Here is a 27,446-nt window from a genome sequence, read left to right as displayed (position 1 = left end):
GCTCCTGCTGCTTTTATGTTTTGAAATGCTTTTTATTGCATGTGTTTTATTTTGTGTTGTAAACTGCCCTAGGGATTGAAGGGTGGACTCTGCATTTCAATAAAAAAACCCAAGTATCTATCTTTTCCTTTTGCAAGTATATGACATCGTATGAAACAAAAAAGTGCTGCTTCTGGCTCTAAAGGCAAATAATTTCTTCTTTATTTAAACACGTAGAAAAGACTTTACTTCCATTTCAGTACATTGTATTTAATTAATCCAGTCAATGAAAAGTTAAGTTTGTTAATATAATGATGTTTTCACCCATCATCTGCTATGGACAGGCTGATTTACCTAGGGATGTTAATGTATCAAATTAAATTACTGGCCTCAGGGAGGATTGGTTTTGAACTCTTTAGTTTAAACAATTGAATCAAATTAGTTTCCATTGCCATTTTAATACTCATTTTTAAATCAAATCCTCCACTCCCAAAGTTTGACAGCTTGGAAATAACATCCCTATTACATAGAATAATATATAATCTAGTTCAAACTAGAGCTCATTTGAAAGTTAGTGAAAACTTGCAATTTATTAAGGGCTTTTCCTAATAAATAATTGTTTTAATCATCATGAGGTACTGATAAATACAGTGGTACCTCGGGTTAAGAACTTAATTTGTTCTGGAGGTCCGTTCTTAACCTGAAACTGTTCTTAACCTGAGGTACCACTTTAGCTAATGGGGCCTCCCGCAGCCGCTGCGCCACCACCACACAATTTCTGTTCTCATCCTGAAGCAAAGTTCTTAACCTGAGGTACTATTTCTGGGTTAGCAGAGTCTGTAACCTGAAGCATCTGTAACCTGAAGCGTCTGTAACCCAAGGCACCACTGTAATGCACTGAGGGACAAACTGAATGTTACACTGTAGAAAGTATGAGAATGGTCTGGTAGCATATTCTCCTTTCTTTACGAAGTGTCCATGGGAAGCATTGTTTTTACATGAGCTCTGGACATACATTTGAGAAGTAAACTTGGGTCTAGAATAGATCATTGGTAATCAATTGTGGGTGGGCAGAAGTTTCAGGGGGAAATGGGCTGGTAGGTGAAGGGTTAAGCACCTCCTTCTCTGCTCCTTTTGTTTAAAACACTCACTCTCATTGATGCCATCCAACTGAGAAGGGGCAGTCTAAGCTTTAAAATGTGGAGCTGCAGTATCACCTGTAATTTGTCCCAGAGAGTGGCCAGAGCCTCACCAGACAGTGTGAATGTTTATTGCATTTTCCCATGTCAGGGTAGGGCTTCCCGGTCTGCTCTGAGCAGATAATTGGGGGGATAATTCCTGCACAAAACCAGGAAAGCTGTAAGTATGGAGTGCTGCAAAAGAGGAATGAAATTTCAGACAAAAATGAATATTACTGTTGCATGTAAACCAGAGTTGTTCTAAATACTTTTTGGGTAGAAATGCACAGCAGGCATGGAGTTCCATAAGGGTTCTTGTAATAGAATTGTCTGGTGATGGAGATTGCCCTCTTTTGTCAGATATTCCTTTAGCCACAAAAGGCTTTAGGAGCTTCCATTGTACTCCAGTATCCCTATGTCTAGAACTGTCACTCCTTTACATCTGTCCACTATGAATATTTTTTCTATACTTGTGCTATTGGTTTTTAGTGTCTAGTGACCAGGATGGGTGATTGTCTTTTATATGTACTATAAGGCATTGAGTTATAAAAAAAATCTGTCAAATGGAATGGCTGTGTGCTTTGGGTTAAAATGAATCTGGTGTGTTTAGTAACAAACACAGTGGTTCTTTAACGCCAGTCTTATATATGATTATATACCAGACACACAGAGTTCAGTGTCACAGTCTTCACTCTGAGAGGATGATCAATGATACAGCAACAATTTATTGTTTTCCCATAAAACACAGACTCCCTCTCTCCCTCATGTGAAATGAAACACTACCTTGTGTATAGCACGTGTCTGTGCATGCACACACATTTAGCACCAGAGTTTGCATGTAAAAATAAGATTTTTAGTTTTTAATTGGCCATTGCTGTATTTGCACATTTTAGCAGAGTGCCAGTACTATAAAATATTAATGGAAAACTCCATGAAAATCCTATAGTGCCTGATTGAATGAGGAAAGACAAGGTTGTAAGGTTGATACTGCAGCAGTTCTAGTGATTGCTGGTGCTATGCCATAATTGCAATTTTCTGCATTAATACCACTTCAGAGTTGGTGTTGTGTTTGAGGCAGATTTATTTTCACCTCCTTTTGCCCCTGAAAACAAAGAGAGATAATCTCAATCAAGGCTGTTTGTGAAAAATTAGTCCTAACGATTCTCAGGGAACAGGGGCTGCTAATGTTAGATTAGGATTTGTGCAGCTTCCACGGCATAGTACATTCATGTTATTTTAATTTATTCTGATTGCTCTTGTACTCATTGCTGGAAATATTGCTCTCTACAGAAGCCCAATAACGTGGCTACAGAAGTGTGAGATTGCTACCAGTCCATCTGCATAAAGCAGCAGATGGGTCGCTGGAAATGTCCATTTACTCCCTTCTCAAAGACCTGAGTGTGCCTCCTGTAGTGCTCTCACCATCTAGCAGCTATGCTGTGAGAAAGACAATTGACACGTTATTCCAGATCTCTGCACAGGTCCTGCTTGTTTGCAGGCTTCATCTACCTCTATTTCAGACATATTTCTGCTGTGTTAAGTTTAATGCTTGTGATTTCTTTTTAATAGTATTCATGAAAGAGACTGATGGCGCTGGGGCTTGAGCTTAGCCCAGTGGTAGCCCAGTGTTTTTGTGTAGGATTTTACGACATACAGTAAATTGGAAATATGCCATAATTCACATATACACCACTCTTATCTTGCACATTATTTTTTTGTCAGAATTCTGCAGCTTATTGACAGTGTCAATAAAACAGTGGTGTTCTGATGGGATAGAAACTACTCAGAAAAAAGAAATAAGAGCGTAGATGTAATATGTACACTATTGACTTAACAAATTCATGATGCAATCCTATTGTTTACTCAGAAGTAAGTCCTGCTGTGTTCCTAGTAAATTTGTTTAGGATTGCAGCCTAACTTGAGGGAACAAAAATGGAGAGTATTTTGCATGCAAGGATGTCGTGAACATCAATAATACTACCCTTATTGTATGACAAATACTTTTTTAATTCTAAAAGACTGCAATTAATAGTTTTTGTTTGTTTTTTAAAAAATTGTGGTTCCCAAATAAAATGAACACAGTTGCCTCTCCTCATGCCCTCTTTTTATTCCACTGTTCGCTCAACTTAATGGCACCAGTAAATGTAGTTTACACCCTAAGCTACAGGTAAATTAATTACAGTAACTCTGAGCCGGCTCACAACAAGAGCTTACCAGTCATATATTTAATGCTATCACGTTTTAAATTAGTCCAATAAATTGAAAAACCTGTAACTTGTCAACTTTCCTGTTTCATTCTGTGTCTAATGTTGAAAGATTGCCTTTTCATTAAGGAAGCAGTAAATTAACATTTGATAGCCTGACAGCTTTCAGCGCACACAAATGTGATTCTAGCATATTTTGGTGTGCTGAATTAACAGGGCCTGCCTCAGGATTTTGGTTGTCCATCAGGCAAGAATACAATCTTAATCAGCAAAAGGCTAAGCCAGTGGGGCATGCAGACTAAGATAGTGCCGTTGCCCCCCCCCCCGCCAACATGACTTGTGAAATCAAACTTAGCTTCGTGCAAAATTATTGATTTTAATTTTTAAAAATTCACCTTCAAATTCTTACCATGGTGTAATAAGCAGCCAGCTTCACCAGTGTCCATTATAGTACTGCCCAGGGGCAGAACCTTGTATGGCTTTGTCCAGCTCCTTTGGGCATCCCCACTGGGCCACTTTGAATCTCAGCCAACAATCCATGCACTACCAAAAACAACATAGAGGGTAATTCTATAAGCTAGTTCACCACTGTGTCCATCCAAAAGGAAGATGGAACTGGCCACTGTCATTCATGTCCTCTTTACCTCCAGGTTGGACTACTATGTAGGGCTACTCTTTTTTTTAAAAAAATAATATTTATTAATTTTCAACCATTTAAACACAACAAAACAGAAAGACAAAAAAACAAATAAAAAAATAAAAAATAAAAACATGAAACTAACAAAGCAAGACACAAACCATTTCAAACACAGAACAATTTCAATGTCTTATCTTTCATTCCCTTATTTCCACGACCTCCTCACACCTCCCTTTTTGTTTTCCACTTCTATTAATTATTTCAGCAATTCCTTTCCATCTTCCTCTGTTTTCTATCCTATAATTATCTTAACATATTCTAACCTTATTTTCCCTTTAATACACTATTAATCTATTTATACTTGATTCCTTATAGCATTTCTACTAAAGCCATATAACTTCATTCCAACATTTTTCTAACATTCATTTTTACGATATTTCTATAAATAGTCTTAAACATTTTCCAGTCTTCTTCCACCAGCTCTTCTCCCTGGTCTCGGATTTCTGCCAGTCGTTTCCGCCAATTCCATATAGTCCATCAACTTCATCTGCCATTCTTCCCGAATGGATAAATCTTGTGTCTTCCAGTACTTCACAATGAGTATTCTTGCTGCTGTTGTTGCATACATGAAACAAATTCTATCCTTCTTTAACACCAGTTGGCTGACCATGCCCAGGAGAAAGGCCTCTGGTTTCTTCAACAGGATATATTTAAATACCTTTTTCATTTCATTATGAAACATCTCCCAGAGTGTCTTAATCCTTGGGCATGTCCACCAAAGGTGAACTCTAATCCTCAAATTCGTCTGTTTTTCTTTAAGTTCAGTCATAGCGAGCGTCAACTTATGTTCCTCAAATTGCCTCTGTAGGGCTGGGGCTCTCTATCTCTTTCTCTCCAGTTGTGTTACTCCACATTCAGCAACAACGGCTTTTTCCCTGGCTTCCTCCGCAGTTTGCCGTATCAAAGTAGGTTCCTGTATCGATTTCTGGGTGGTTTCTGTATTGGTATTGTTTATACTTTCTGTATTTAAGTTAATTTTAGTAATTGAAACATCCACTTTCGCATTTATCGTGTCCATTTTCCTGTGAAGCTGATCCAATGAGTCATTTATCTTATATAGTGCAGCCACTAAAGTTTTAAATATGAGTCATTTATCTTATATAGTGCAGCCACTATAGTTTTAAATATACTAGCACAAAGACAGCAACAGAAAGAACAGGAGGGCCTAATGATAGACCTCTCCTGGATTGTTACCAAGTCCTCCCAGACCTTAATGTTTTGTCAGCAGTTGACTGGTCTGTTTTTCCTCTTCCATTTACCATAACATTTAAAAGATTCAAGGTCAGTCCCTGAGTCTCACGGTTTTTAACTTGCAGCTGGAAATTCCCCTAGTCCAACTCTTGTAAAGCAACCGGTTTCAAAGGCTTCCACTAGGGGGAAACAGTTTCTATTTGTAATAGTCAATAGTATCCTCTTTTAAACAATCCAAAATTAGTTTCAAATTAGTTTCAATTTTCAGTTACTTTTACTCCTTTTTAAAGCAGCCGGAGACAGTAGAAACAATGTATTTCTCTTATTTAACTAGCTGTCAATGAACGTTCTGAGCGCTGTCAATGAACATTCCAAAAGACGTCAGTCCTACTAGCAGCCCGTTTCCAGGGTCAGAGCGGCGGTGTTTTAAGTCTCTTCGCTCTCTCCCGCAGGCATACTCAATCCGCAACTTCCCCCTCTCTTCTCCTGCCTCCAAGAGGGGGTTTAATGTTCTTTACCGTTGGAACTTTGATCTTTTACAAAAGACCTTCCGGGACTCCAGCTTACAACTTCATTGCCTCAGTCTATTTACAAAAGGGGGAGGCGGACTTCCTGTTTTGAACCTCCCCGTTACGGTACCAAATTAAACATTTAGAAATCCAATTCTTCTGCTCTACTCACGGGTAATTACTTTAAAGTCAAATTGTCCACAGGAAAAGGTCAGCGCTCTCCGGCAACAGCTATGCGGCTTCGCTCCGTGGAAGAAGCAGATGATTCAATGCACCGCGCCGCTCACCCCACGTCGCTCCGGGGTTCCCCGCGAGTGGGGGAGGTACAAAAGGTGCCCGCCAAATCCCACGTTCACAGGCTTCTCCCGCCTGTGATTTTAACGGGTCTCTGCCTCCGCCATGGCGGCCAGACCCAGATTCCCACGGTGCGGATTCCTCCCGCTCAGAGGAATTCCGCCATTACCGGAGGCGCCTCCCCGGAAGTCTATGTAGGGCTACTCTTAAAGACCATCCAGAAACCTCAGTTGGCCCAAAATGTTGCTTTCAGATTGGTAGCAAGGCCTGGCAGTGTGGGTGGCTTTTTTCAGCCAGAATTCACTGAAACTGAGTTCTCCACCTCTTTGGTGCTTTCCTGCAGCTCTTTAGTTTGGGGCTGTGTGCCAGTGGGCGGCATGGCGCCTGGGGCTGCGGAATGCGACGATCGGGTTGTTGTGGCAATCAGGTTGGCCTTTTAAACGGTGTGTGGAAGGGTGTATTTTTATTGTTTGTTATTATGCTAGATCTTTTTGTGCATTTTTTTATGTTGTAAACCACTCTGTGATCTTTGGATGAAGGGCAGTATAGAAATTTAATAAACAACAACAGCTGACAGGTATACAGAACAATAATGTATTTCATTATTCTGTTTTATAAGTTTCTTAAATAGTTGTCTACTTTAATTCCAGTAAATTTGGGGCACTATAATTCTCTCTGTCTTGATATTACCACAAATTAAGACTTTGGCTTTTCTTTCTTACAAACAGGTGCTGCTAACTACAACAGGTTTTATGTTTTCTGCAAAAGTTTCTGCCAAGCTGTGAAACCTGGAAAGCTTCGGGTCCGCTGCAAAACTTGCAAGCAAGGGACACTGACTCTGGCAAGGGTAGGCAAGCATTTTTATATTTTTCAAAAGCATATTGAGAACTTTGAAGTGATTGGCTAGTAAATATTGTGAAGAAACTCTGAATTTGGTGCATATAATGTTTTGTCTATCATTTGTCTATTTATAACACCATGTTGGGAAAGATGGAGGGCGCAAGGAGAAGGGGACGACAGAGGATGAGATGGTTGGACAGTGTTCTTGAAGCTACAAATATGAGTCTGACCAAACTGCGGGAGGCAGTGGAAGACAGGAGTGCCTGGCGTGCTCTGGTCCATGGGGTCACGAAGAGTCGGACACGACTAAACGACTAAACAACAACAACAACACCCTTCCTAGGGAGCTCCTCCTGGTGCCTTTGTTTTTAGTGTTCAGTAGTGAGCAAAACTCTTTCTAAACTCTTTCTTGTGCTCTTGTCCGATTCAGTTAGCTTGTTCGGCTCTGGTTGATGATTGTTCAGTTTCTCATATTTTGTTTCCAGTCTTTGTGATGAGTTTTATTTTCTTTTATTGCTTCTACGTTGTGATTTGGACTGTTGTTGTTTTATTGTAAGCTATTCTAACCATTTCTTGGTAGGGGGTATAAAACAATATTTTAATGACAACAGCTCTTGTGGAGGTGGTGCTTCCAAGAAAATATAAAGGGATTTGTGATCATATAGTATACAATAGCATCTGGGCAGGCAAGGGGGAAGGGGGCTATAAATATTTTAATAAGGACACCTCGGTGGGTTGTTCTTCCATGAAAACACAAAGAAATTTGTGATCATGCAATATGCCACAGAATCCTGGAAAACAATTAAAGTTTGAGGGTTGGTTGTACATAAGTTACAAACCAGTAATTTTAATTAGATGTTTAAATGATAAAAGTTCTTCCCTTCCACACCTATTCCAAAAATAAATCTCACTACAATGGAATATGTGTCACAATAATGAAGAAATAGATCCTCTGAGTATGTGCACAGAGTGTATTTCCATCACCATTAAATCAACTCTAAATTTTACAACTTTCCCCTGCAGAACTGGGTTTGGGAAGCAGGGGAGTTAGTAGGCTCAAGCCTTGGCATCATTTTTCAAAATTAAGCACCACAGTGTTTTCAGAAACAATAAACATCAAAAATTTATTTAAGGCATTTTAATAGGGCTCAGCCTGATTTATGGCACACAGGTGAAGATCACCAGTGAAAAAAACCATACCCATTCTTAAGCAGAAATCAAGAACAATGCTTCTCTTCAGCCAGACCAGCTATTTGGATTTTTTAAAGACTTATTTCTGCTTGAGGAGAAAAGAGAAAACTATGTACGTGTTCATTGCAACCAGAGATGGAGGCCAGCAGTTTTGTAAGCAAACGTTAGTGGTCCAAAGCACAAAAGCCTCTCAAGATCTGCTAAGAGACTTCTTTTTGGCCAAATATTCTTATACTTTCTCCTTGTCATTTTCAACCTGCTTCCAATCTTTTGCTCTTTGGGAGAGGAATGCAGCTGCCCTGCTTACTACTCCAGCAAAGGAAAAGGGACTGGAAATCAAAATGTCTTCATTTGAAAATATTTTAGGGCACCTTTCTAAGTACAGTACAGCTCATCCAAAGTGGCTCACATAATAAAAATTCAATGCAATATCTACAATGCAAGTTATAAAACAGGACATAGAAGTTTGGTTTCTATAAAACAGGACATAGAAGTTTGGTTTGGTTTTTCTAGCACAAGGAATAATATGTCACTATTAAGTGTAGCTATTTCCCCTCTGAATTAACAGAACTAGAATATCTAAAGCTCACAAACGTAGCAGGTGGGATTCAAGCTCCGAGTCACATCAGTGGAAGCTTTGCACAAGCGCCTCTGCCTGCTCAACCCCTCCTTCTCGCTGAAATTGGCTGTTGTAGGAGAATCCCTAGAACAGCGTGTAAGGAGAGAGGAGAGGGGATCATTCTGTCCAATGAGCTGCAGTGCTTGCACAGACAGAAAGACTGTAGCAGCGCAAGGTTGAATTCCAACTCAGAGGCCAAAATTCAGTTCTGTACATAAAAGTAAAACTGAAAGATGCAGTCTACATTGATTTTCTGTTTCTCTCATAGCTTTCATTGACTGTTTCAACTTTTGTGTATGTTTTGGTAATTAGAGGTTTCCACAACATCTAATACATCTATAGATTTACTGCAATCCTTTGTTATTGGCCTGTTTTCATGCCTAAAACCATCTGCTCAGCAGTTTTGCAATTTGAATATTGGCTTGGCTTACTTTGAAATTGGCATTTGATTTCTTTTTCTTTTTTGTATCGACAGTGAAGCTGATTATTCCTAAACTCTACATGTAAATATTTCCTCATAAGAAAGGGACCTTTAAAGAAGAGATGGAGGCAAATTTTATCTGGTCTTCATTTCTAAGCTAGTTTGCCTGATCCACATGTTCTGGAATAATACTCAGATCAGAATATAATTTTGGATTTCATGTTCCATTTAGTTTTATGAAATAGTTCTTGACTCTAATCATATACTAAAACATATTTTACAATGTGTATTTTAGGCTAAAGTATGCTTACAGTGTGTACATTAAAATAAAATGAGAATTTAAGTACACGTTTCCATATTATTATTATTATTAAAAAATGTTGACAGATTAATGCAGAAACTGGGTGAAATGATCTTATGAGAACATATGAAACTGGTACAGAAGGCAGCCTTCTCCAACCTGGCGCCCTCCAGATGTTTTGGGCTTTGACCTGCCTGTGGTGGCTGGGGCTGAAGGGAGTCTAAAACATCTGGAGGGTGCTAAGTCAAGAGTTCTCCTGAAGAAGGGATATAGGGAGGATACAGGAAAGCACAAATTGGTTGGCTTAACGTCTGTCCTGCCCCCTTGTTAAAGTGGCCTTTGGGGCAGAGTTCCTGTTCCCCACCCCTATACAATGGCAAGCCCAGAATGCCATACTCAGTTGTGTGCAGCACCTTCTTAACTGATGCTTCAGATAGTACCTTTTAAGAGTAGTGTGATGGAGGCTGTGTTGCACATGGGGTATACAATTCATTTCACTATCATCCCTGGTTCAATAAAGATTGGCAGGTTTTTGCACTACAGTCATACCTCGGGTTGAATACGCTTCAAGTTGAGCGCGTTTGAGTTGCGCTCCGCGGCAACCTGGAAGTAACGGAGCGTGTTACTTCCAGGTTTCTCCGCAAGCACAGACGCTCAAATTACATCACACGCATGCGCAGAAGCGGCAAAAAGCGACATGCGCGTGCGCAGACGTGCCATCGCTAGTTCCGTTTGCTTCTGGATGCGAACAAGGCTCCGGAACGGATCCCGTTCACATCCCGAGGTACCACTGTACATGAAAAACCTGCTGGACCTGTTTGACCAGACACGATAACAGGATCTTACTTATTTGCTCCATCTTTGCATCAAGCTTTTCTTCTTTTCTTTTTCTTTTTCTTGTTCTTTTTCTGGTAAGCAACATATAACACCTTCTGTGTTTTTAGCTTTTACTACTTTATCTGTAAGCCACCTTGAGTCGCAGTCTGGGAAAAAGGTGGGGTATAAATAAACATAGCAACAAGAACAACAAAACCCCTCCAGTGTCTTGTGGTCACCTTCATGTATGTCACCACAGTACACATTTATTGTTTCATAGGTAACATGGCAGAACATAAGCCAGCATTTGTTTCAATTGTGCTCTTTTATTGGCATGAAAGTAAAACCTGTGTAAAATCCACATAAAATGTTGGGCAGCATTAACTTTCTTAGGCAACTTAATCCCTTTTGGGCTGGTAAGCTGGGAACAGACAACTTAATTGAATTGAACTTCACGAACACGCTCTTTTTCCGGCAGGAAGACTGACATTTTAAACATTCATAAGTAACCTTACTTTAAAACCCTCTTTAACTGTCATGCCTATTTGCATATTATTATTTTAAAATATGTTAGGTATGAATTTAGCATTTACAGAATGAGAGGAAAGCTAAAGAATCTCTTTTTTATACAAGAAAATTATTGATGACTTGAAGGCTGAATTTTATGAGTATTTCATGACGTACTGCTGTATGAGAGATTTGTTTGGAACTGGGTTTCATGATCAGGAAGCATCACTAGCAGTGCAAAGAAAGAGGCACATTAAGAGTCCTGGATTATACCAAGAAATATTGATAGCTCAAGTCTTGCCAAGAGTATCCTCAGACATGCAAAGTTAGTCCAGAAGCAGAAAGTGCAAGTGAGTTTTCCTTCTGACTTTCAAATGTATTCTTACAACGTTAAAAACTGTAAAATCATTGTGGCTGGTTTGTGCACTGTGTGCATTGTGTGCTGCTCATGTAATGTGTGCTGATGCTTGTTGGTATAAAGGCTGCTTGGTATGGAAAGGCCACTAGGTCCCCCCTTGTGCTCCTTGCCCTCTCTATCTTGTGTATTTGTAACAAAACAAAACAAAAATTCTTTCCAGTAGCACCTTAGAGACCAACTAAGTTTGTTATTGGTGTGAGCTTTTGTGTGCATGCACACTTCTTCAGATACACTGAAACAGAAGTCACCTGACCCTTATATAGTGAGAGGGTGGGGAGGGGTATTACTCAGAAGGGTGGTGGGAATGGGTGATTGGCTGATAGGTGTGCTAAACCTGTTGACAACTGTTAACGACTGCAATTGGTCTTATAGGAAAAAGCAAGGGGTGAGATGGCTAAAAATACCTTTATCATGTATAATGAGATAAGAATCCAATGTCTCTATTCAGACCAGGTCTCGCCATGGTTTTAAGTTTGGTAATAAGTTGCAATTCAGCAACTTCTCTTTCCAGTCTATTTCTGAAATTCTTTTGTAACAGATAGTTCGATGTAATGTGTGCTTGTTAAACTGCAACAGATATTTGTGATAGGGCTAGAATCTTATATTTGTGTTGATGTGTTGTCTTGATTTTATAGGGTTGTGCCCTTTGGAGTCAGAATTGCGCCAAAACAATTGCTAGCTAGCAGCATGATTGTTTAGCCAAATAGTTTTTCTTAACTGAAATACAGCACCAATATGCTTTAAGAGATTTGGGGTGAGGGAAGGAATTAAACCAGAGAAGCTTATTTGTTTCAGATTTGAAAGTTTTCACATCTTTCATCAACTTGATAGAAACGATAATTTAAGCTGCTCCTCAACATGACTTAGCCTGTGCTTATAGACTTTTCACACTTCCTTTTCAACAGCACACACCGATTTGTTTCTATATAACACTACGAATTGCAACGCCATAAACACATTGATTGGGAAAAGCTGACTTGCCTGTCACTACCATTAAAGTGTGACAAGCATCAGTAGGAAAAGACTAAAGTCTTCTCAGGCATAAGTGTGCCTGTGTGAGCAGCATTGACAAGTTGTTTTGCATATGATATAGCAGCAAGGGTTAAATGTAAAATGAAAATGGAAGAAGAAATCCTGGGTGCTGCAGAGCAGGATATTTTGTTTATAAAGGCTGTTGCTAAAGATGCAGACCTAGGTTATCAAACTAACTGTGGGGAAGGACATAGGGATTTGATTAGTCACTATGGGAAACAGGAACATGGATTAGATAGGCCTTTGGACTTTTATCAGCAGGACTCTTCTTGTGTTTTTATGTTCCTGGAGGGAACCTGCAGGACTATGGTGGCAATACCAAGAGTGATGGAAGTTTTGAGAGAGTAACAGGGCAGCTGCAGTATAACAAGTAACGGGTCTGAGAGGAGAGCAAGTCCTCCATGACTTGCTCTCTCCTTTTACCCCCCCCCCCAGACCTGAAGTACTAACTTTGTAAGTACAGTGGTACCTTGGGTTAAGAACTTAATTCGTTCTGGAGGTCCGTTCTTAACCTGAAACTGTTCTTAACCTGAAGCACCACTTTAGCTAATGGGGCCTCCCGCTGCCACCGCACCACCGCCGGCGCGATTTCTTTTCTCATCCTGAAGCAAAGTTCTTAACCCGAGGTACTATTTCTGGGTTAGCGGAGTTTGTAACCTGAAGTGTATGTAACCCGAGGTACCACTGTAACAACTTGAGGAAGTAACTGATTAATTCACAGTTCCAGTCAATGCATGGTGTAAATTCTCTCAGTCTTTCTCTCTCATAAGTCTAGAACTTAGTACCATCCTATGTTAAAAAAAAAAAAAAGGTAAAGGACCCCATGACAGTTAAGTCCAGGAGATTTGGAACATACAAAAGGAACAATTTGTTCACAAAGCACATAGTTAAGCAGTTGAATTTGCTACTGCAAGATGCACTGATTGCCAACGTGGATGGCTTTAAAAGGGAACTAAACAAATTCATGGAGGATAAGACTGTCAGTGGTTACTAGTCACAGTGGCTATGTTCTACCCACTGTTGGAGGCAGTATACCAGACATGCTCTCCTCCCAGAAAATGTAATACAAAAATTAACAATGACTTAGTTTGTTTCTAAGGTCAGAGAGCTCTTCCTCAGTAGTGGAAAGCCACCAAGAACACCTGCATGCCCTCAGTGCATTGCTACTGTCTGTTACTGTTCCTCTTCATCTTAAAAGCTGCAGTAAAACACAGGACTCAGCTATACAGCTGCAAATAGAACGTTTTAAATGTGTTGTAAAGTGCAATCTACAAATGTGACACTAGATGGCGATGGTGAGCTATGGCAAATTCATTTTTTAAAAAAAGCATTTTCACAGCGTTTTTTATATGTGTGTAGATTCCACCACAGTCTCTAAAGTGTTTATGCTTAAGTGAAGTTTACATTTGTTGAGTGGTTATGAGGACCACAGTAATGGTGTCTTTATTCAGTTTGTAGAAACCAAAAAATATGAATTCACGCAGCCAAGTTATGACTAGAATGCAACAGTTTTAGTGCAGGTGAACTCAGTGAAAGTTGCCTCTGAGTAAACTAGCACCACAAAGGCCTGCCTATTTATCTATACACTCAAAACACATGGCTCTTAAAATGTAAATGAAGCACTTTTTATGTACAATAAATCTTGCAGAGTAAACCATTCAAAAATTACTCAGAAGGGAAATCATTTTTTTAAGCAAGAGTTGTACATTTTTGCTTGTAATTCATTAAGTGAGTTGGGTGAGCAAGTCCTATGAATGATTTATCATATGAGGCAGCTGAGTGTAACACTTGGGTGTGAACAAAATTATATACTTTAAAATGTTTCAAAATTTGGACAAATACCAGTTCTTTCAGGCAAAGAGAGAGGGGAGAAAAATGCATTTAGTATTTCACCAGATCATAACATACTGTGAAGCAAACCTTTATTGGAAGGAGCTTGGAGCAAGTTTCTCTATGCTAGGTGAGAACTGTCAAAAGTGAAGAAGAGAAAAATTAAAGTAGCTAATTTACTTGCAGAATAATTTTTCCAGAAGCAAATAACATTTTGGATCCAGATGACTGGCTGTATAAATAAATGCACAGCCAAGAACAATGATGTGTTGCCTTTTTCTCGTGACTGTCTGAAGAGCGTGCTACCAATGTTTAAGATCATAGTTCCAAAGCTCACCAGTTTCACTGATAGTTAACTTCTAAAAGAATACTTTGTTCTATTCTGAGGGAGGAAATAAGTAGCACTTGTATTGATTTACTGTAAGTTAGTGTGCTGAGTGCTCAAAACGCCAGCCAAAAATCTACAGCCACCATCTTCTGCTGGAGTCTAGGGTTACTAGACTCATGCCTTTAGTGGCTACCTTTAATATACAGAAAAGTAGCATATTGTGCTTTCCCCATCATTTACTCTCCATGCTAAGCTGAGTTTCACTTCTCTGATTGTAGGGACCTGTCAAGGTTGACCATATCATGAGCCATTTGGAGGCTGTCTGCCTCTTTATGATAGATGCAGTCAACACCACCAGCCACTGATATGGCCTCTCCTCTCCTGTTTCCTTCAGAAGCCATTCCGGGATACCAATGAGAGGCTTACCCACAAGGCAGCACCAGGCAGCTCATGAGCCAGCTGAAGGGCTCACAGAGGAAAAGGGTTTAATAACCCTGGACAACCTGAGAGAGGGGAGCGTACATGAAGTTTCACCAAAGAAGGATAAGGTTGTGAATGGCAACTAGTCTTGATGGCTGTGCTCTACCTCTACTATGGGAGGCAGTAGGAATACCAGCTACAGGGAATAAGAAATGTGGAGAGTGCTGTTGCACTCTGGTCCTGCTTTCACACTTTTCATAGACATTTTGTTGGCCACTGTGAGAAAAGGATGCTAGGCTAGTTAAATCTTTGGTCTGATCCAGCAGGACTCTGATTATGTTCTTATGCAAGCCTCTGGATCACCTGAAGATACTATGAAGGAGTCACCCCCAGAATCTAAAGATGACATCAAAAGATCTGCATCCTCAGGCTGGTATAGAAGGGGGCTGATGCCCCTCCCAGTCAGATGGCCTGTGAGTCATCTGAAAGTGAGCCTTGTGCGTATCTCTGTTTAATAACCCAAGTCTGAATACTGCCAAAGTTGTTTCTTTCAAAAGTTTACTTATGACAGTTGCTGCTGAGGTTCATATGTCCCTGGGCAAACTAATCGCCTAATTTGTTTGCTTCATTAAAGTAAAGACAGATTGATGTTTCATTGGCAATATTCCCTAGATGGTTCTGGACACTGAAAATCTATTATGTAATGGGGAAAAGGGGAACCAGCATTTTAATTATGAATGTAATTGCATTATAGAACAGGAGGTGGTCTATGTTTTAAGTAACAGTGGGGCTAAAATTAAAAATAAGCACACTGTTTACTTAAAGAGCAGTTTGCATTAATTCCAGTTAATCAGTGCAAAAGCGTATGAGCATCTCTGTTGTCATGTGTTGCTGGCCTTAGGCAAATAGGCAGTCATTTTGAGAGGTTTTTGAAAGGTTGTTTTGCTTGATGATTGTCGGGGCCTGAGGGACAATCTAGCCTGAGATGGAAAAACCCAATAAATTACATGGCATAGTTGTTTGGAAGGGATGAATCATGTTTCATTTCAAAATCCTCTTTTAGAAGCTTCACCCACACAGAGGTATTGATATCAAACTAGAGCTCACAGTTTCACCTGGGGCTGATTTAATAAGTTTGTATGGGACAAAGTGTGGGTCCAGACAAAGTAAACTTAGAACTTTTAAACCTTTTGGTTCTGTAAGTTAATGAATGAATACATATGCTTAGGACAGAGGTTCTCCAAAGACATTGGGGGGGGGGTGGTAACTAATACAAATGCAGCTCAAACCAGAAGCCATTAGAGCCACTCAGAGTGATTCATAGGGTTATGTTTCAGTCATAGTACCTGTAAAGCACTTGCCATGATTCTGGCTTTGGAATTATGAACCTCTTTCCTGTATCATTCGCCATTCTGGGTAGAATCATCTCCAATATAATCTTGTATTAGTTATTAACTTCATTTCCCAAATTAATTTCATAATCATCTTTCTTATTCAGCTGTAACTTGCCAATTTTTACAATTTGTTGTAGTAAATAACCTGCAATTCATTATTTTTATTTTCTAGCAGCCTATACGCTTTAAAATTTTACAGATGTTGTTATGCACATAGAAGTGATATGTGTGTATAGGTTGGGGAGGGAATAATGGCAAAGACTCAAGGGGCCTGTCATTAGGTATCCTAATGAACACACAAAGGTCAGGAGTGGAGCCTGAGGTTGCAGTGATGCCCAAATGACTGATGTTAAACTTTAACCTGATTCTGATGGTCCAGCTTTTGGCTATTTACGTATTGCAGCACTGAGCTGCGTGATATAGAATGTGCACACTGTGCAACCACCATTGGGGGCCATGGGTGTGCTTGCTGTTCACACACTCAGAAGGGAATGTTGAGCTTCTGTTCCAGTTGTATGAACATGACACACCAAGGGCCCTCACCAGGGGCCAATCATATTGGGCCTGAGAGGACAGGCACAGGTGGAGACCTGGCAGAAGCCAGCTGCACCTCCTCCCTATAAAGGGAAATGGTGCCCAGCCTCTGGCCCTTCTTCAAGCCGGATTTCCTACCATCAGTCATTCTGCCCTGGAGTGAGAGGGTTGCAACATGCATGGACCTTGCTATGGAATACTCAGTCACTATATTCAGGACCATATTCCCTCCAGGCTAATTGGCCTGCCTGTAGGTTTTCACCTGCTTTATAGCAATGGTCACAATTGGTGGTTGAGACATTGGTTCTGGATCTTAACATCTGGGTACCCAGTTAAAGGGGTCTAGGAAGGGGTATTGTTGTCCAGAAGCCCATGTGGGGACAGATGGGCCATAGCACCCCCTTGGAGAGATGGCCCTGGAGGGAGCATAACATTCAATGTATGTTGGTGGGGACAACCTTTTGTCTAGTGTTGACCATCCATTGTCAATCAGCAGGCGGGTTGGTTGATCTTGGATACATACCCAATGCTTTCGCCAAAACTGGTTGGCCTATTTCATCCTAATACCGTTGTTCGGTGTCTCATTTAACATGAATCGTCCCCTGCTCCAGACGGCGTGCTTCTCGCAATTAGGCACACAATGAGCTGTTTGGGCTAGAAAAACTAGCAATAAATAAATGAAAGCAGCTTCAGTGTGGTGCCCTTGAAGTAGGTATGTTTTTCTCTTACCTTGAATTTGCTTGTAACTTTTGACCTCATGATAGTTTCTCACAAGCGTTCACAAATGCTCAGTTGGTGTTACAGCAATGTAGACCTGTTGTACCCTGTTTGTACAGTCAAGCTAATTAAAAGGAATCCAAGAAAAGAATTGTTTCAGTTATGTGCAGAAATGGCCAAGGCTCCAAGCAGTTTATTTGCGTTGCTGTTTCTTGAGACAGCAAAGAACCAAAAAACTGGTTCTTGACTTTTTCAGTCCCTGGGTATAGAATAGAATACTTTCCCACGTATTATCAGGTATATTAGCATCAACTTTATTTAATAAATTAAAACTTAAGGCCACAATTCTGAAAACAACTTATAACCTTTCCCTCCTCCTTGCCCTTCTTGCATTGAAGTTAGTGACATAGTGACAGGAAAAAGTAACATTTGTGGTAGCTCTTGTCCATTTTTGTGTCCTCAGGCTAGGAACCTTGATATTTGTGGGCACCCATCTGTCTCGGGAGACTATGGAAGAGTCCGCCTTTGGGGGTAAAGTCAAACTGTTAAAGAGTTACAGTGCCTGCTGAGGCTATAGAGACCAATATGGGAGAGACATGCTTTATTGCTGGTAGGGCAGATGAAGGCACCCAGTTTTTCTGCTACAAGTGCACCATGGCGTTTCTTCTCTCTGTGTTCCTCCCAGCATTCGTTCCTTCCCTGGTCGCTGCTGTGGATACACAACCTGTCTTCAGGCACTGTAATTGTTTGCAAGGGATTCCCATATAGCGAAGGTTAAAGCTTGATATATGCACAGGTGTATGTTACAAAAAATGAAGAGACAATTCTTAGCACTCTCTCTCTTTCCCTCTCTCTATGTGTGTGTATGGCTATATCTGGGAGGGTTCAGTTTGTTTTGCAGGGTTTAAAACTGAAAATGTGGTTGCTTCAATGCTGTCACCATAGTTGAGCTTCAAGAATGAACAACTTTACCTTCCAAATGAACATCTTGTACAAAAATATACGGAGTGTTATGGTGACTGAGTTTGACCTAAAAACAAAGCCCATATGGATTTGCTCATTTTCAAGTGCAGATTGTTGAGGCTGCAAGTCTCTCACTTAGTCACAGTCTCTCTCTCTCTCCCCCGCCCCCCTCCATCTGACCATATGGTTGCCAAACCTAGTGGTAGAATGGGAAAGAAGTAAATATAATACAGCCCAAAAAGAGACTTGGGAATTGGAGAGTATTTTCATTTTCCACTCTGTTTCACAAGTGCTTTATCTCCAGGTAGTCTAAATTAATCTTGATGGGGTTAAGAAATAATCAAAATGTTTTAAAGTGTGAAAGAACTAACATGTTGAGATGTAGCTAAACAAGCTTTTCATGTAACAATAGGATCAATTGATTTTCTTCCATGTATTAATAATGAGACCTATGAAATTGTTTTCAGTAAAACATATAATTTACAAGAATATCTGACTTTGATCCAAGGGCAGTTCTCAACAGCAAATTAACCACTCTACAGAATCTTCACCTACGTGTAGTACACATTTGTTTCTGTCAAAGAGCACCTGCTTATCTGGGGTCTAAGAATGGAACTAAGGAGCAGAAGGAACAGGCATTCTGTTTAATGACGCCTTTTAGCAGTAGAATAAACATAAATTATTCCCAAATTTTGATGGTGCATTTGTAACATTTACTCCCTTGATCTCTTGTTATTTGAATGTGTTACTTCTAACTCTTTATCCCTGTGCTCCTCTTTCAATCTGCATATGCACAGACTACATATAGGAATAATTCTGGGGCAAGCAATAGCAACAAGGAACAAAGGGAGTCTATGCAGTTTACTCATGAGTAAATTCTCTCCAGTGTTCTCATACCAAACAGCAGCTTGAAAAACTAAGCTGAGGTGTATAATTGTGAGCAATATTTCTTCAAAAATATGTATTACAGCCTGATGTTTCAAGTAGTAGGCAAATGTGCCGCCTACACATGAGCAAATCAGCTTGTTTCTGCTGTTCAACTGAAGCTGTTGATGCAGCTTGATTGTTTCTACCTGTTGTCCAGCTTTACATATATAGACTCTCCTAGAGGAAGCTGCTTTTCCTTCTGAGGTCAGGAATAGACTTCCCCTCCACACTATCTTTCTACTTGTTACTTACCTTGCCCAGATTTTCCTTGGAGATTCTTTGAGTATTTCTGATTCCTGGTACATGTATGTCTTCCTTCAGATGGGCTGCATATGTGAGTGGTGGATGGATGCTTCTTTGATGCAGAACTTGATTTAATTTTTATTTATTTACAGCCAAGAAAAAAGTCCATTCTTTCTTAAGTAATCTTTGTTGGTGCACTGTGCTCATTCCAGGAACCATGATGGAACCTGAATAACTCAATCAAAACAAACACTAGCAAAGAAGTTCCAAAAAAATTAGTTTCTAGCTTCTTGGGTGTAGAATTTGTCACCTGTCTGGGTTTACTTGGGGGATTTTTTTAAAGTTTGTTTTTTCCTCTGGGGGAGAACAAGTGGCAGATTCTATTGCGCTCATCAAATGTCGTACTTCAGCTTTCACTTGTTGTTGCCAGCAGTGCTTTGCAACCTTGGGAGTGAGAGGTGAACTACTAAATAACATTCAGAGAAGTGGTAAATTATTCCTCACCAGCGTGCATCTGTTAAAAGTTGCTTCTGTGCTATCTGTTCTTCTCCCCCAAGAATAAGTGTGCTGTATTCACAGCATATGCTGTCCTCTACTGCCAAGAGCTGACCGTGCTAAAGTCATCCCTGAATCTGCTGCATCTGAATTGCCTAGATGACCACTTGTGTTGAGCATTGGGTGGCTTCTGACCCAAGTAAATGATTTGCCTTCCAACTAAACAGACTTCATGCAACTTTCTATACTTAAGGCAGCATGACAACACATTATATTAATAAAATATCAGTACTTTTACAGTCACCTTTCTAAAGGATTTGAAGGTTATCAGCAAATGAATACTTCTAACATACTATGCAATAATTGAGGACCTGCTTCCAAAACATTCTAACTAGTTATGTCCAATAATTTGTCATTGAAGCCCTTTCCCCCATTTCCCCCTCCAAAAACACACCCACCCTTCTTCTGCCCTTTATGAGATCACTCTCCCCACTGCAGGCTTTACCTCAATCCCTTCGTTTCTCTGGTCCTCAGCTCCACTTTTCATTCTGTGTCCCACCCCCACCCCATTTTTTGCCAGCTACATGCAGGCCCTCATGTCCAGCAGGTGCATCGCTAGTCAGCATCCCATGCCTTGAATCTTTGTTCATTTTGTGATAGTATATTCAGTTAAGGTTAGCAAGGGAAAGGGTAGTATGCGACAAGCAGGCTGACTACCAGTTATATAAGAAAATATTCCAGCAGGACTACTGATTACTAGCTACTCAGATATCATGTTTTATAACAGCATCAAGCGCTCTTTCTCCCACCCACCCTGCCCAATCAGTGCCTTCTTTCTCTCCCCACCTGCCTGATATTCGTCCCGCAGCTGCCCCCTCCCACCACAGCCTTACCTTTGCTGGCTCTTTCTCCTCTGCTGCGGTGGCGGCTAGGCTTCGGCCTTCTCACAGCCTTCTCACTCTTGCCACAGCCACCAGAAGTGGTGTGCCTTCTTCCAGAAGTGTGCTTCTGAATGCACTGCACCCGCTCCCAGGAATATGGCAATGGCGGAGGTTGGCCACAACGGCAGCAGAACCTATGGCGGAGAAGCGGGGCGGTTTCTTTGAATCCATGATGTGCTGCTTAATTTGGGACAGTTGAGTGGTGTACCTTTGTATGGCTGCTAATGTCACATTTTGAAATCTATCTTTGCAATCATGAGGGCTAGAAGCTTGTAACGGGGGGAAAGCCACTGTTTTAATAAAAGCTCACTGTGGATCTAGAGGCCTCATGCTGTTGATGAAATATGTCCCAAATAATGAAATAACTGTTTGATAAATCAGCCATTAGAGAGAATCCATCTGGTACTTTCGTCTCCTCACTCCTTCAGTGTACCCTCAGTCTCTCTCTCTTTCTTCCTTCTTTGTGTGTCTAAACGAAGGCGAAACAGAAATGACATTCTGTTTTCTAGCTCTTCCCATTAGTTATTTATTTATGTCTGCTCTGGGGCTATGGAAGACAGTGGGAGGTATGAGAGTGATTTTGCACATCAATGTTTCAGGACAGTATCAGTATAAATGGCATTGGTATAGCAGTCTATCTTCCCATAGGCGCTAATTAAAAAGCAATAAGAACCGAGAAATGTTTGTTTCCATTTCTTTGTGTCAGTATTTAATGTGCTATAGTTTTTTTTGTCATCCTTTCCCACTTGAATATAGCCACCCATTTAAAAAGCAGCATAATTGATAAACAAAACATTTTTTAAAACAACTGCCTCATCTCAACATGCACACAAAAGCCACTGGTGAAAGCTGCATTTTGTATTCAGATTTCAGTCCAAGTAAGAAGCCAGATTCTGATGCTTTGAACTCCCATATCAGTACTGGATTCAGTGGAAGTTCCTCAAATCAGGTGAGACTAATAGAAAACTCTGAAAACAGAAGGCCCTTTCTCTCTGTATAGAAGATAATTAGTAAATAAACTACATGTATAATGCTAAAGAAAATTAAATGCAGATGCTGGAAGTGAATAGAGCCTTTGGGGCAAGCTGGGAAATTAAGTGAAGGTAATTTCAGATGCCACATTTTCTAAGAGACCCACATAATGAACATGTTAATTTTTGCTGTGTCAGGCACATATCTGTGTTCTCGGTTATTCCAAGAGCAAAGATACTGACACTGCTTTTAATGCTACAGATAAGCAGGTCTAATCCTGAGCATAGGTTGGATGAGAGGCCACATAGGAACAAAATGTAAAGTGCTTCAAGCCAATTGTGGGAAGCATGGAGAACAAATGAAATCAAGCCTGGCGCCTGCAGTTGATCAAGTTGAGCACTAGCCAAGGGTGGCAGTTGCCAGGAAGGCCTGATCTGCCACAATTCACTACCGTCCTCACCTGGATGCTTTTAAAAAGTGAGAGGCAGTGCCACTTATAATAGTGGGCTACAACAGTTAAAACTCAGTTTTGAATTGGATCCAGCTGAGCTCCCATTGGCAGTGGTTGCATCCCATTTTAAATTACCCAAAATGTAGTGCCCCAGCCCACAGATCTGTTGAACTTACCATTCCTTTAATAGATCTGTATTCCAGGTAGGACTGCAGATTAGGAGTGGTGAACTAGATCAAGCCCAAGAGCTTGATCCTTATCTCCCCCACATCCTGCAGGCCAAATTTGACAGGTGAGCAAGGACAGCTCCTCCAGTGTAGGAACCATCACACCAACTTGGGCAGTGATATCTCAAGAGGTGTCTGAATGCATAGAGAACAGGCATACAGACAAATTAACTGCTTTCTAAAATATAGAATAGGCTATTGCATCTTATCAGAACTATGCTAATGCCACTCTGGAAGCTCTGTTCCTGGTTCTCACAGACTCACCCAATACTAGCTACTGCTGGTGTAATAGCCTTTGCTATGTTTCCTCTGTTACTTCAGTCTATAAGTCTATTTGCAATGGCTAGGACCCTAAGATAAGTGAGCATAAGAAAAGCTTCCCCAACTCCTCTTCCCCCTACAAACCCCTGCATCCCTAAAACCTTCCCTGGTGTATTAGGGGCCTCTCTTGAACAATGTGAGATGGGGTATAGGGAGCTCCTAGTGGAGAGAGGAACTTTGGAACCACAGAAAATTGGGTGGAGGCTACTGGCGATTTGTCCTTCCCTGGTTCAGGGATATCCCTAGTTTAAATCTTTGCCCCTGCCACAAATCTATCAAGCCACTATTTCTTAGTGCACACCCATTTGAAATCTGGGGGTAGATAACACTGATCTACCTTACAGGGCTAAAGTAAAGAAAATATAATTATGTATGTGGTGCACTTTGAACATTCTAAAGTGTTACAAAAATTTAGTATTTAGTATTACTATGAGAATCTGTGTCCTGTATCTATAGTTTTTGCAGCATAACCATCTAATATGTAAAGCCAGACTACACCTTTAGAGAGAAACATGTTTACTCTCTTTAGAATAATCTAGCAGACCTTTTTAAAATTTATTTACTACAATTTTCACTCTAAAATTAAAGAGGAATGTCAACTTTATAGCTCATCTATAATGAATAATGGACAAATGGAGTTAAAATAAGCTTCAGTTGCTAGTAATATGGGTATTTCTCATCTCTTGCTCCCACAATATTATATAACTTAAATGCCATGCTGGTCTTGCAACATTGCTAAAAATGATCTAAATTGAACTTTCTCAGCTTCAGTGAAAGCATACCTGATGCCCATTTTTAAACTACTGAAAATTATGGAAATATTGACAGATAGATGACTATAGCACCACGAGTAACAGACACATAATATTAACAGAGATAAAGTGGTGATGTTCATTTTAATTCACCATCTTGCCGGTTCTATTAGCACTGAAATCCTTTCATTGCTATTCTATCACTCTGTAAGCTTCTCAAATATTGCTTCAATCTCCTTTAAAAAGGAAGAAGAACTAGTGCTTGAGAAACACTATATATGGGGATATGTTGTGACAAATGTCATAAATTTTCAAGGCTTTATAAAGTATGAAAAAAGTTGCCCATAAGCAATATTATCTGCTGTGTTTATTAAAGTGGCTTTACTTGAACATGCTGTGAAAGATGTTTATAAAATGTGAGAGAAGTTGTTTTTTGGGTGTGGTGGGGGGGAATGTACAGCTTTACCTCTTCTTATTTTCCTGTCCAAATGAATTCTAAAAAGGACTAGACATGTTCCTGCAAGACAAGAACATCAACAGCCTCTTTCCAAATATGTTTGCTTTTTCAGTGCCTTAAGTATCTCCAGAATGGGACTGAGTGATAGGAAAAGAAGAGTCTCTGTTCACGTCTGCGCTGTCTGTTTCTACAAGACTAATATGGGGTGAGCCAAAGAGAAGGGACATGGGACAGATTAGGTCTTCAGTGCTGGCTGCAGAGCTGAATTTGGCTTTCAGCATTTAAGTTAAACTTAATTTATGCTTTAAATTTTTATATCATTCCTCCCCCATTTAATAAATTACAGATTGAGGTGCATTTTTAAACATCCAGGTAGCATCCATTCCACTGTGTGGATATACCCAGCAATAGTAATGCTTTCTTCCACCATGTGGGGTGATTTAAATTATGTATTTTATTATGCATGTTGCCAACGTGAATTCATTTTGCGAAAGGAAAAAAAGTGCCTCCAGAGTAGAAAGCTCTACAAATCTCATTTGCCGGAAGACTGTTGTTATTTTAAATAAACGATCTAACACTTGTAGGGATCAGATGGGATTACCATGAGGAATTATAAAATATACATCAAGCCATCGTGCCCACGATGAAGACATTGTGTTGACTGGGTTTAATATATTGACAATAATTTCTGATTAAATCCCATAAGATTCTACATTCATGCCCTTTTGATGCCCTTTTGCCTCTGCTGCCCATTTCTCCCTGCTCTTCACGAATCACGTACACACTTAGACAGGCAGGCGTCCTGGGTCATCAAAGACAGTGGGCAAGTTTATTTGATATAGGATCTTAATCTTAGGGCCAGGAAGCAGATCTCATAAGGTGATAATGGTCGCTGTCCTCCTGGCCATCCTTCATATGTGTATTGCTTGTTTATTACCTCCTGGGTTGCCAGATACTCTTCTTTGTAGTTCTCAACTTATTTACCCCAGAAATATTTGTGCTTAATTAGTTTTAGTGGTTTAACTTTCTCCCCATGTGGGTTTGTGGAAATGCTCAGAAGAAATCTGATTGGTTCTTACGAACACTCTGTAAAAAAGTTCTTTTGTGAATAAAAAACGGCCTGGGCCAGGGGGCTGCAGACACGGACAAGCACAGAGAGACACGGTTATATGCACCCTTCCTAGAGTCTTGCTGGTTCAAGCCTCTGTGTGTATTCTTATTAATCAGAGTTCAATCCTTCCTTTACTTTGCGAACGCAACAAACACTCTTTGTATCGGGGACGTTTCTTCAAAGTAGTCTCAAGGTGAGGCAAAAGTAAATGCTGTGCCTTCTGAATGCTGTCTCTGAAGCATTATTGGCAGGCATCACGCAGCATCATTAAAGGCACCATGCACCCATGTAGCTGCAGACTGACCAGGCTGCAGATTTCCTATGTGCAAACCAGATTCTAGTAGCTGAATCCAGAATTGCCCTTCCACAGACAGAAGAGTTCCTTCCACTTGTTGGTTCAGGCTATACAGGTTTGGGTAGCCTGTGCATTGCTGTAACTAACCATTATGCCATTCCATAACAATGCACTTGGTGCTTCAAGCAACAAAGCGATTTTACTCTCTGACTGCCATTTTTTGTCCAGTAAGTAAGTCAGTAAGTAAGTAAGTAGACAGACAGACAGACAGACAGACAGACAGACAGACAGATTTCTGATTAAATCCATATTGGGAATCAGTGGCTTTCAACTAATTCCCCTCCAATAATTTAAGTGAATAAAGTGAAATGATGATGGTGATAATATACAGTGCAACATCCCCTGTGGCATGATCCACAGGGTCCCTTCCAACTCTACAATTCTATGTTTCTGTGACTCTATGTAAAGTATGATTAGACATATGGCTAAGCCTGGCAACAATACAGATGGCCTCATGTGATGACTGGCATTGGCTATAGCTCTCTTTTGAGAGTATATTAAGTAAACTTGGTTTTGCCTCTGGGTAATGTGTGAAATGGCATAGATTTAAGGCTAAGAGTTTTCTTCTGGAGACTTGTCTCTAAGTGCTGAGTTTCCTGAAAATAATTGTTTCCCTTTCCTAGGCACCAGCCTATTCCATAGATACCCATTGGGGATTTATAGGCAGCTTCATTCAAGCTGTCCCTTTAGGGCTACACAATATTTTTTAGAAAGCATCTTGTGAGACCAGCTGTTTCCCATAATATCCTTGGGACTATTGACTACCTTGAAGAGACATCAGAAATTTCAGAATGCCTCGATGCCTGCCTCTCGGCTGCATGAGGCCACATGGTCCCCCTGGGGCTGCAATTATGAATGCTGCCTGGCAAACTGCTATACAGAGCATCCCTTGGAATGGTTGGGGTCCCTGGGGAGTCCTACACAGCACATTGCTCAATTGCTTTGACAGGTGTGCTTTGACTTCTGCAGCTTTTCTAAAGCATCACAGTCCTGGTCTATAAATCCTTGCTGCTATATGCACAAAGACTGTGTTATCCTCTGATGTGTGAGCAAAGATTAGTTGAGGACTCCCAAATACTTTTATTTGTGACCCAGTGTCCATGTGATTGTTATATTGTAGGGCGGAACTGAAATTTCTTAGAAAATAATTTCCTGTTTTCAAGCTCCTCTTGTCGTTGGATAAATTCAGTGTGTCCCCCCCCCCCCCGGAGAATATTCAACAAAATTCAACCCCCATTTCACCATCCATTAATTTTGGGTGCAGCCAGGAGCCCTAATAAAAATTGTTTGATGTTATTTTAATGTTATTGAAGGAAGCAGTAGACTCAGTCCTCTCTTAGACTAAATTTGGAGGCCATTTTCACTTATTCAAATTGCTCCTGTGGCAGGATGTCTTTGCTTTTTGAAGTTCTCCAAATGCTTCTTGGACTCTTGGGAAACCTGCTTATTAACCCCCTCAATTCCTGTCAGTGTCCATATACCAATTTCCTTTCTTTTGACTAGATCAAACATAGGCAAACTCGGCTCCCCAGATGTTTTGGGACTACAACTCCCATCATCCCTAGATAACAGGACCAATGGTCAGGGATGATGGGAGTTGTAGTCCCAAAACATCTGGAGGGCCGAGTTTGCTTATGCCTAGACTAGATGGAAAAGATGAGCTTGCTTATAGTAGCACTTAAATGTAATACTGCTTAGAAAGTTAGCTTTTTTCTCATGTTCTGCTGTCATAAAAATAGTGTTTTAAATTTGTGACATTACAGTTTCCATTTAAACAATTAGAGCTAGTTTTTAGAATAAACTATTTTCAA

At 40.3% G+C, this 27,446-nt stretch overlaps 1 protein-coding gene across 5 annotated transcripts in view; it reads left to right on the top strand.

The window, feature by feature from the left end:
* PRKN (parkin RBR E3 ubiquitin protein ligase) overlaps positions 1–27,446 on the top strand; it is a 611,538-nt gene that overhangs the window by 211,406 nt on the left and 372,686 nt on the right. For all 5 annotated transcript variants that reach the window (XR_013984719.1, XM_081000694.1, XM_081000696.1 and 2 more), the window contains exon 4: positions 6,781–6,899. Coding sequence is in view for 4 of the 5 variants with exons in the window: in XM_081000694.1 (XP_080856820.1) it covers positions 6,781–6,899 (119 nt within the window). In the remaining variant the exon portion in view is untranslated. The remainder of the gene's footprint in view (positions 1–6,780; positions 6,900–27,446) is intronic.

This window comes from Podarcis pityusensis (assembly GCF_964106645.2).
Source record: "Podarcis pityusensis genome assembly, chromosome: 3".
NCBI lineage: Eukaryota > Metazoa > Chordata > Lepidosauria > Squamata > Lacertidae > Podarcis > Podarcis pityusensis.
Note: the sequence above shows the minus strand (reverse complement) of the source record. Positions and strands in the feature narration are given on the sequence as shown.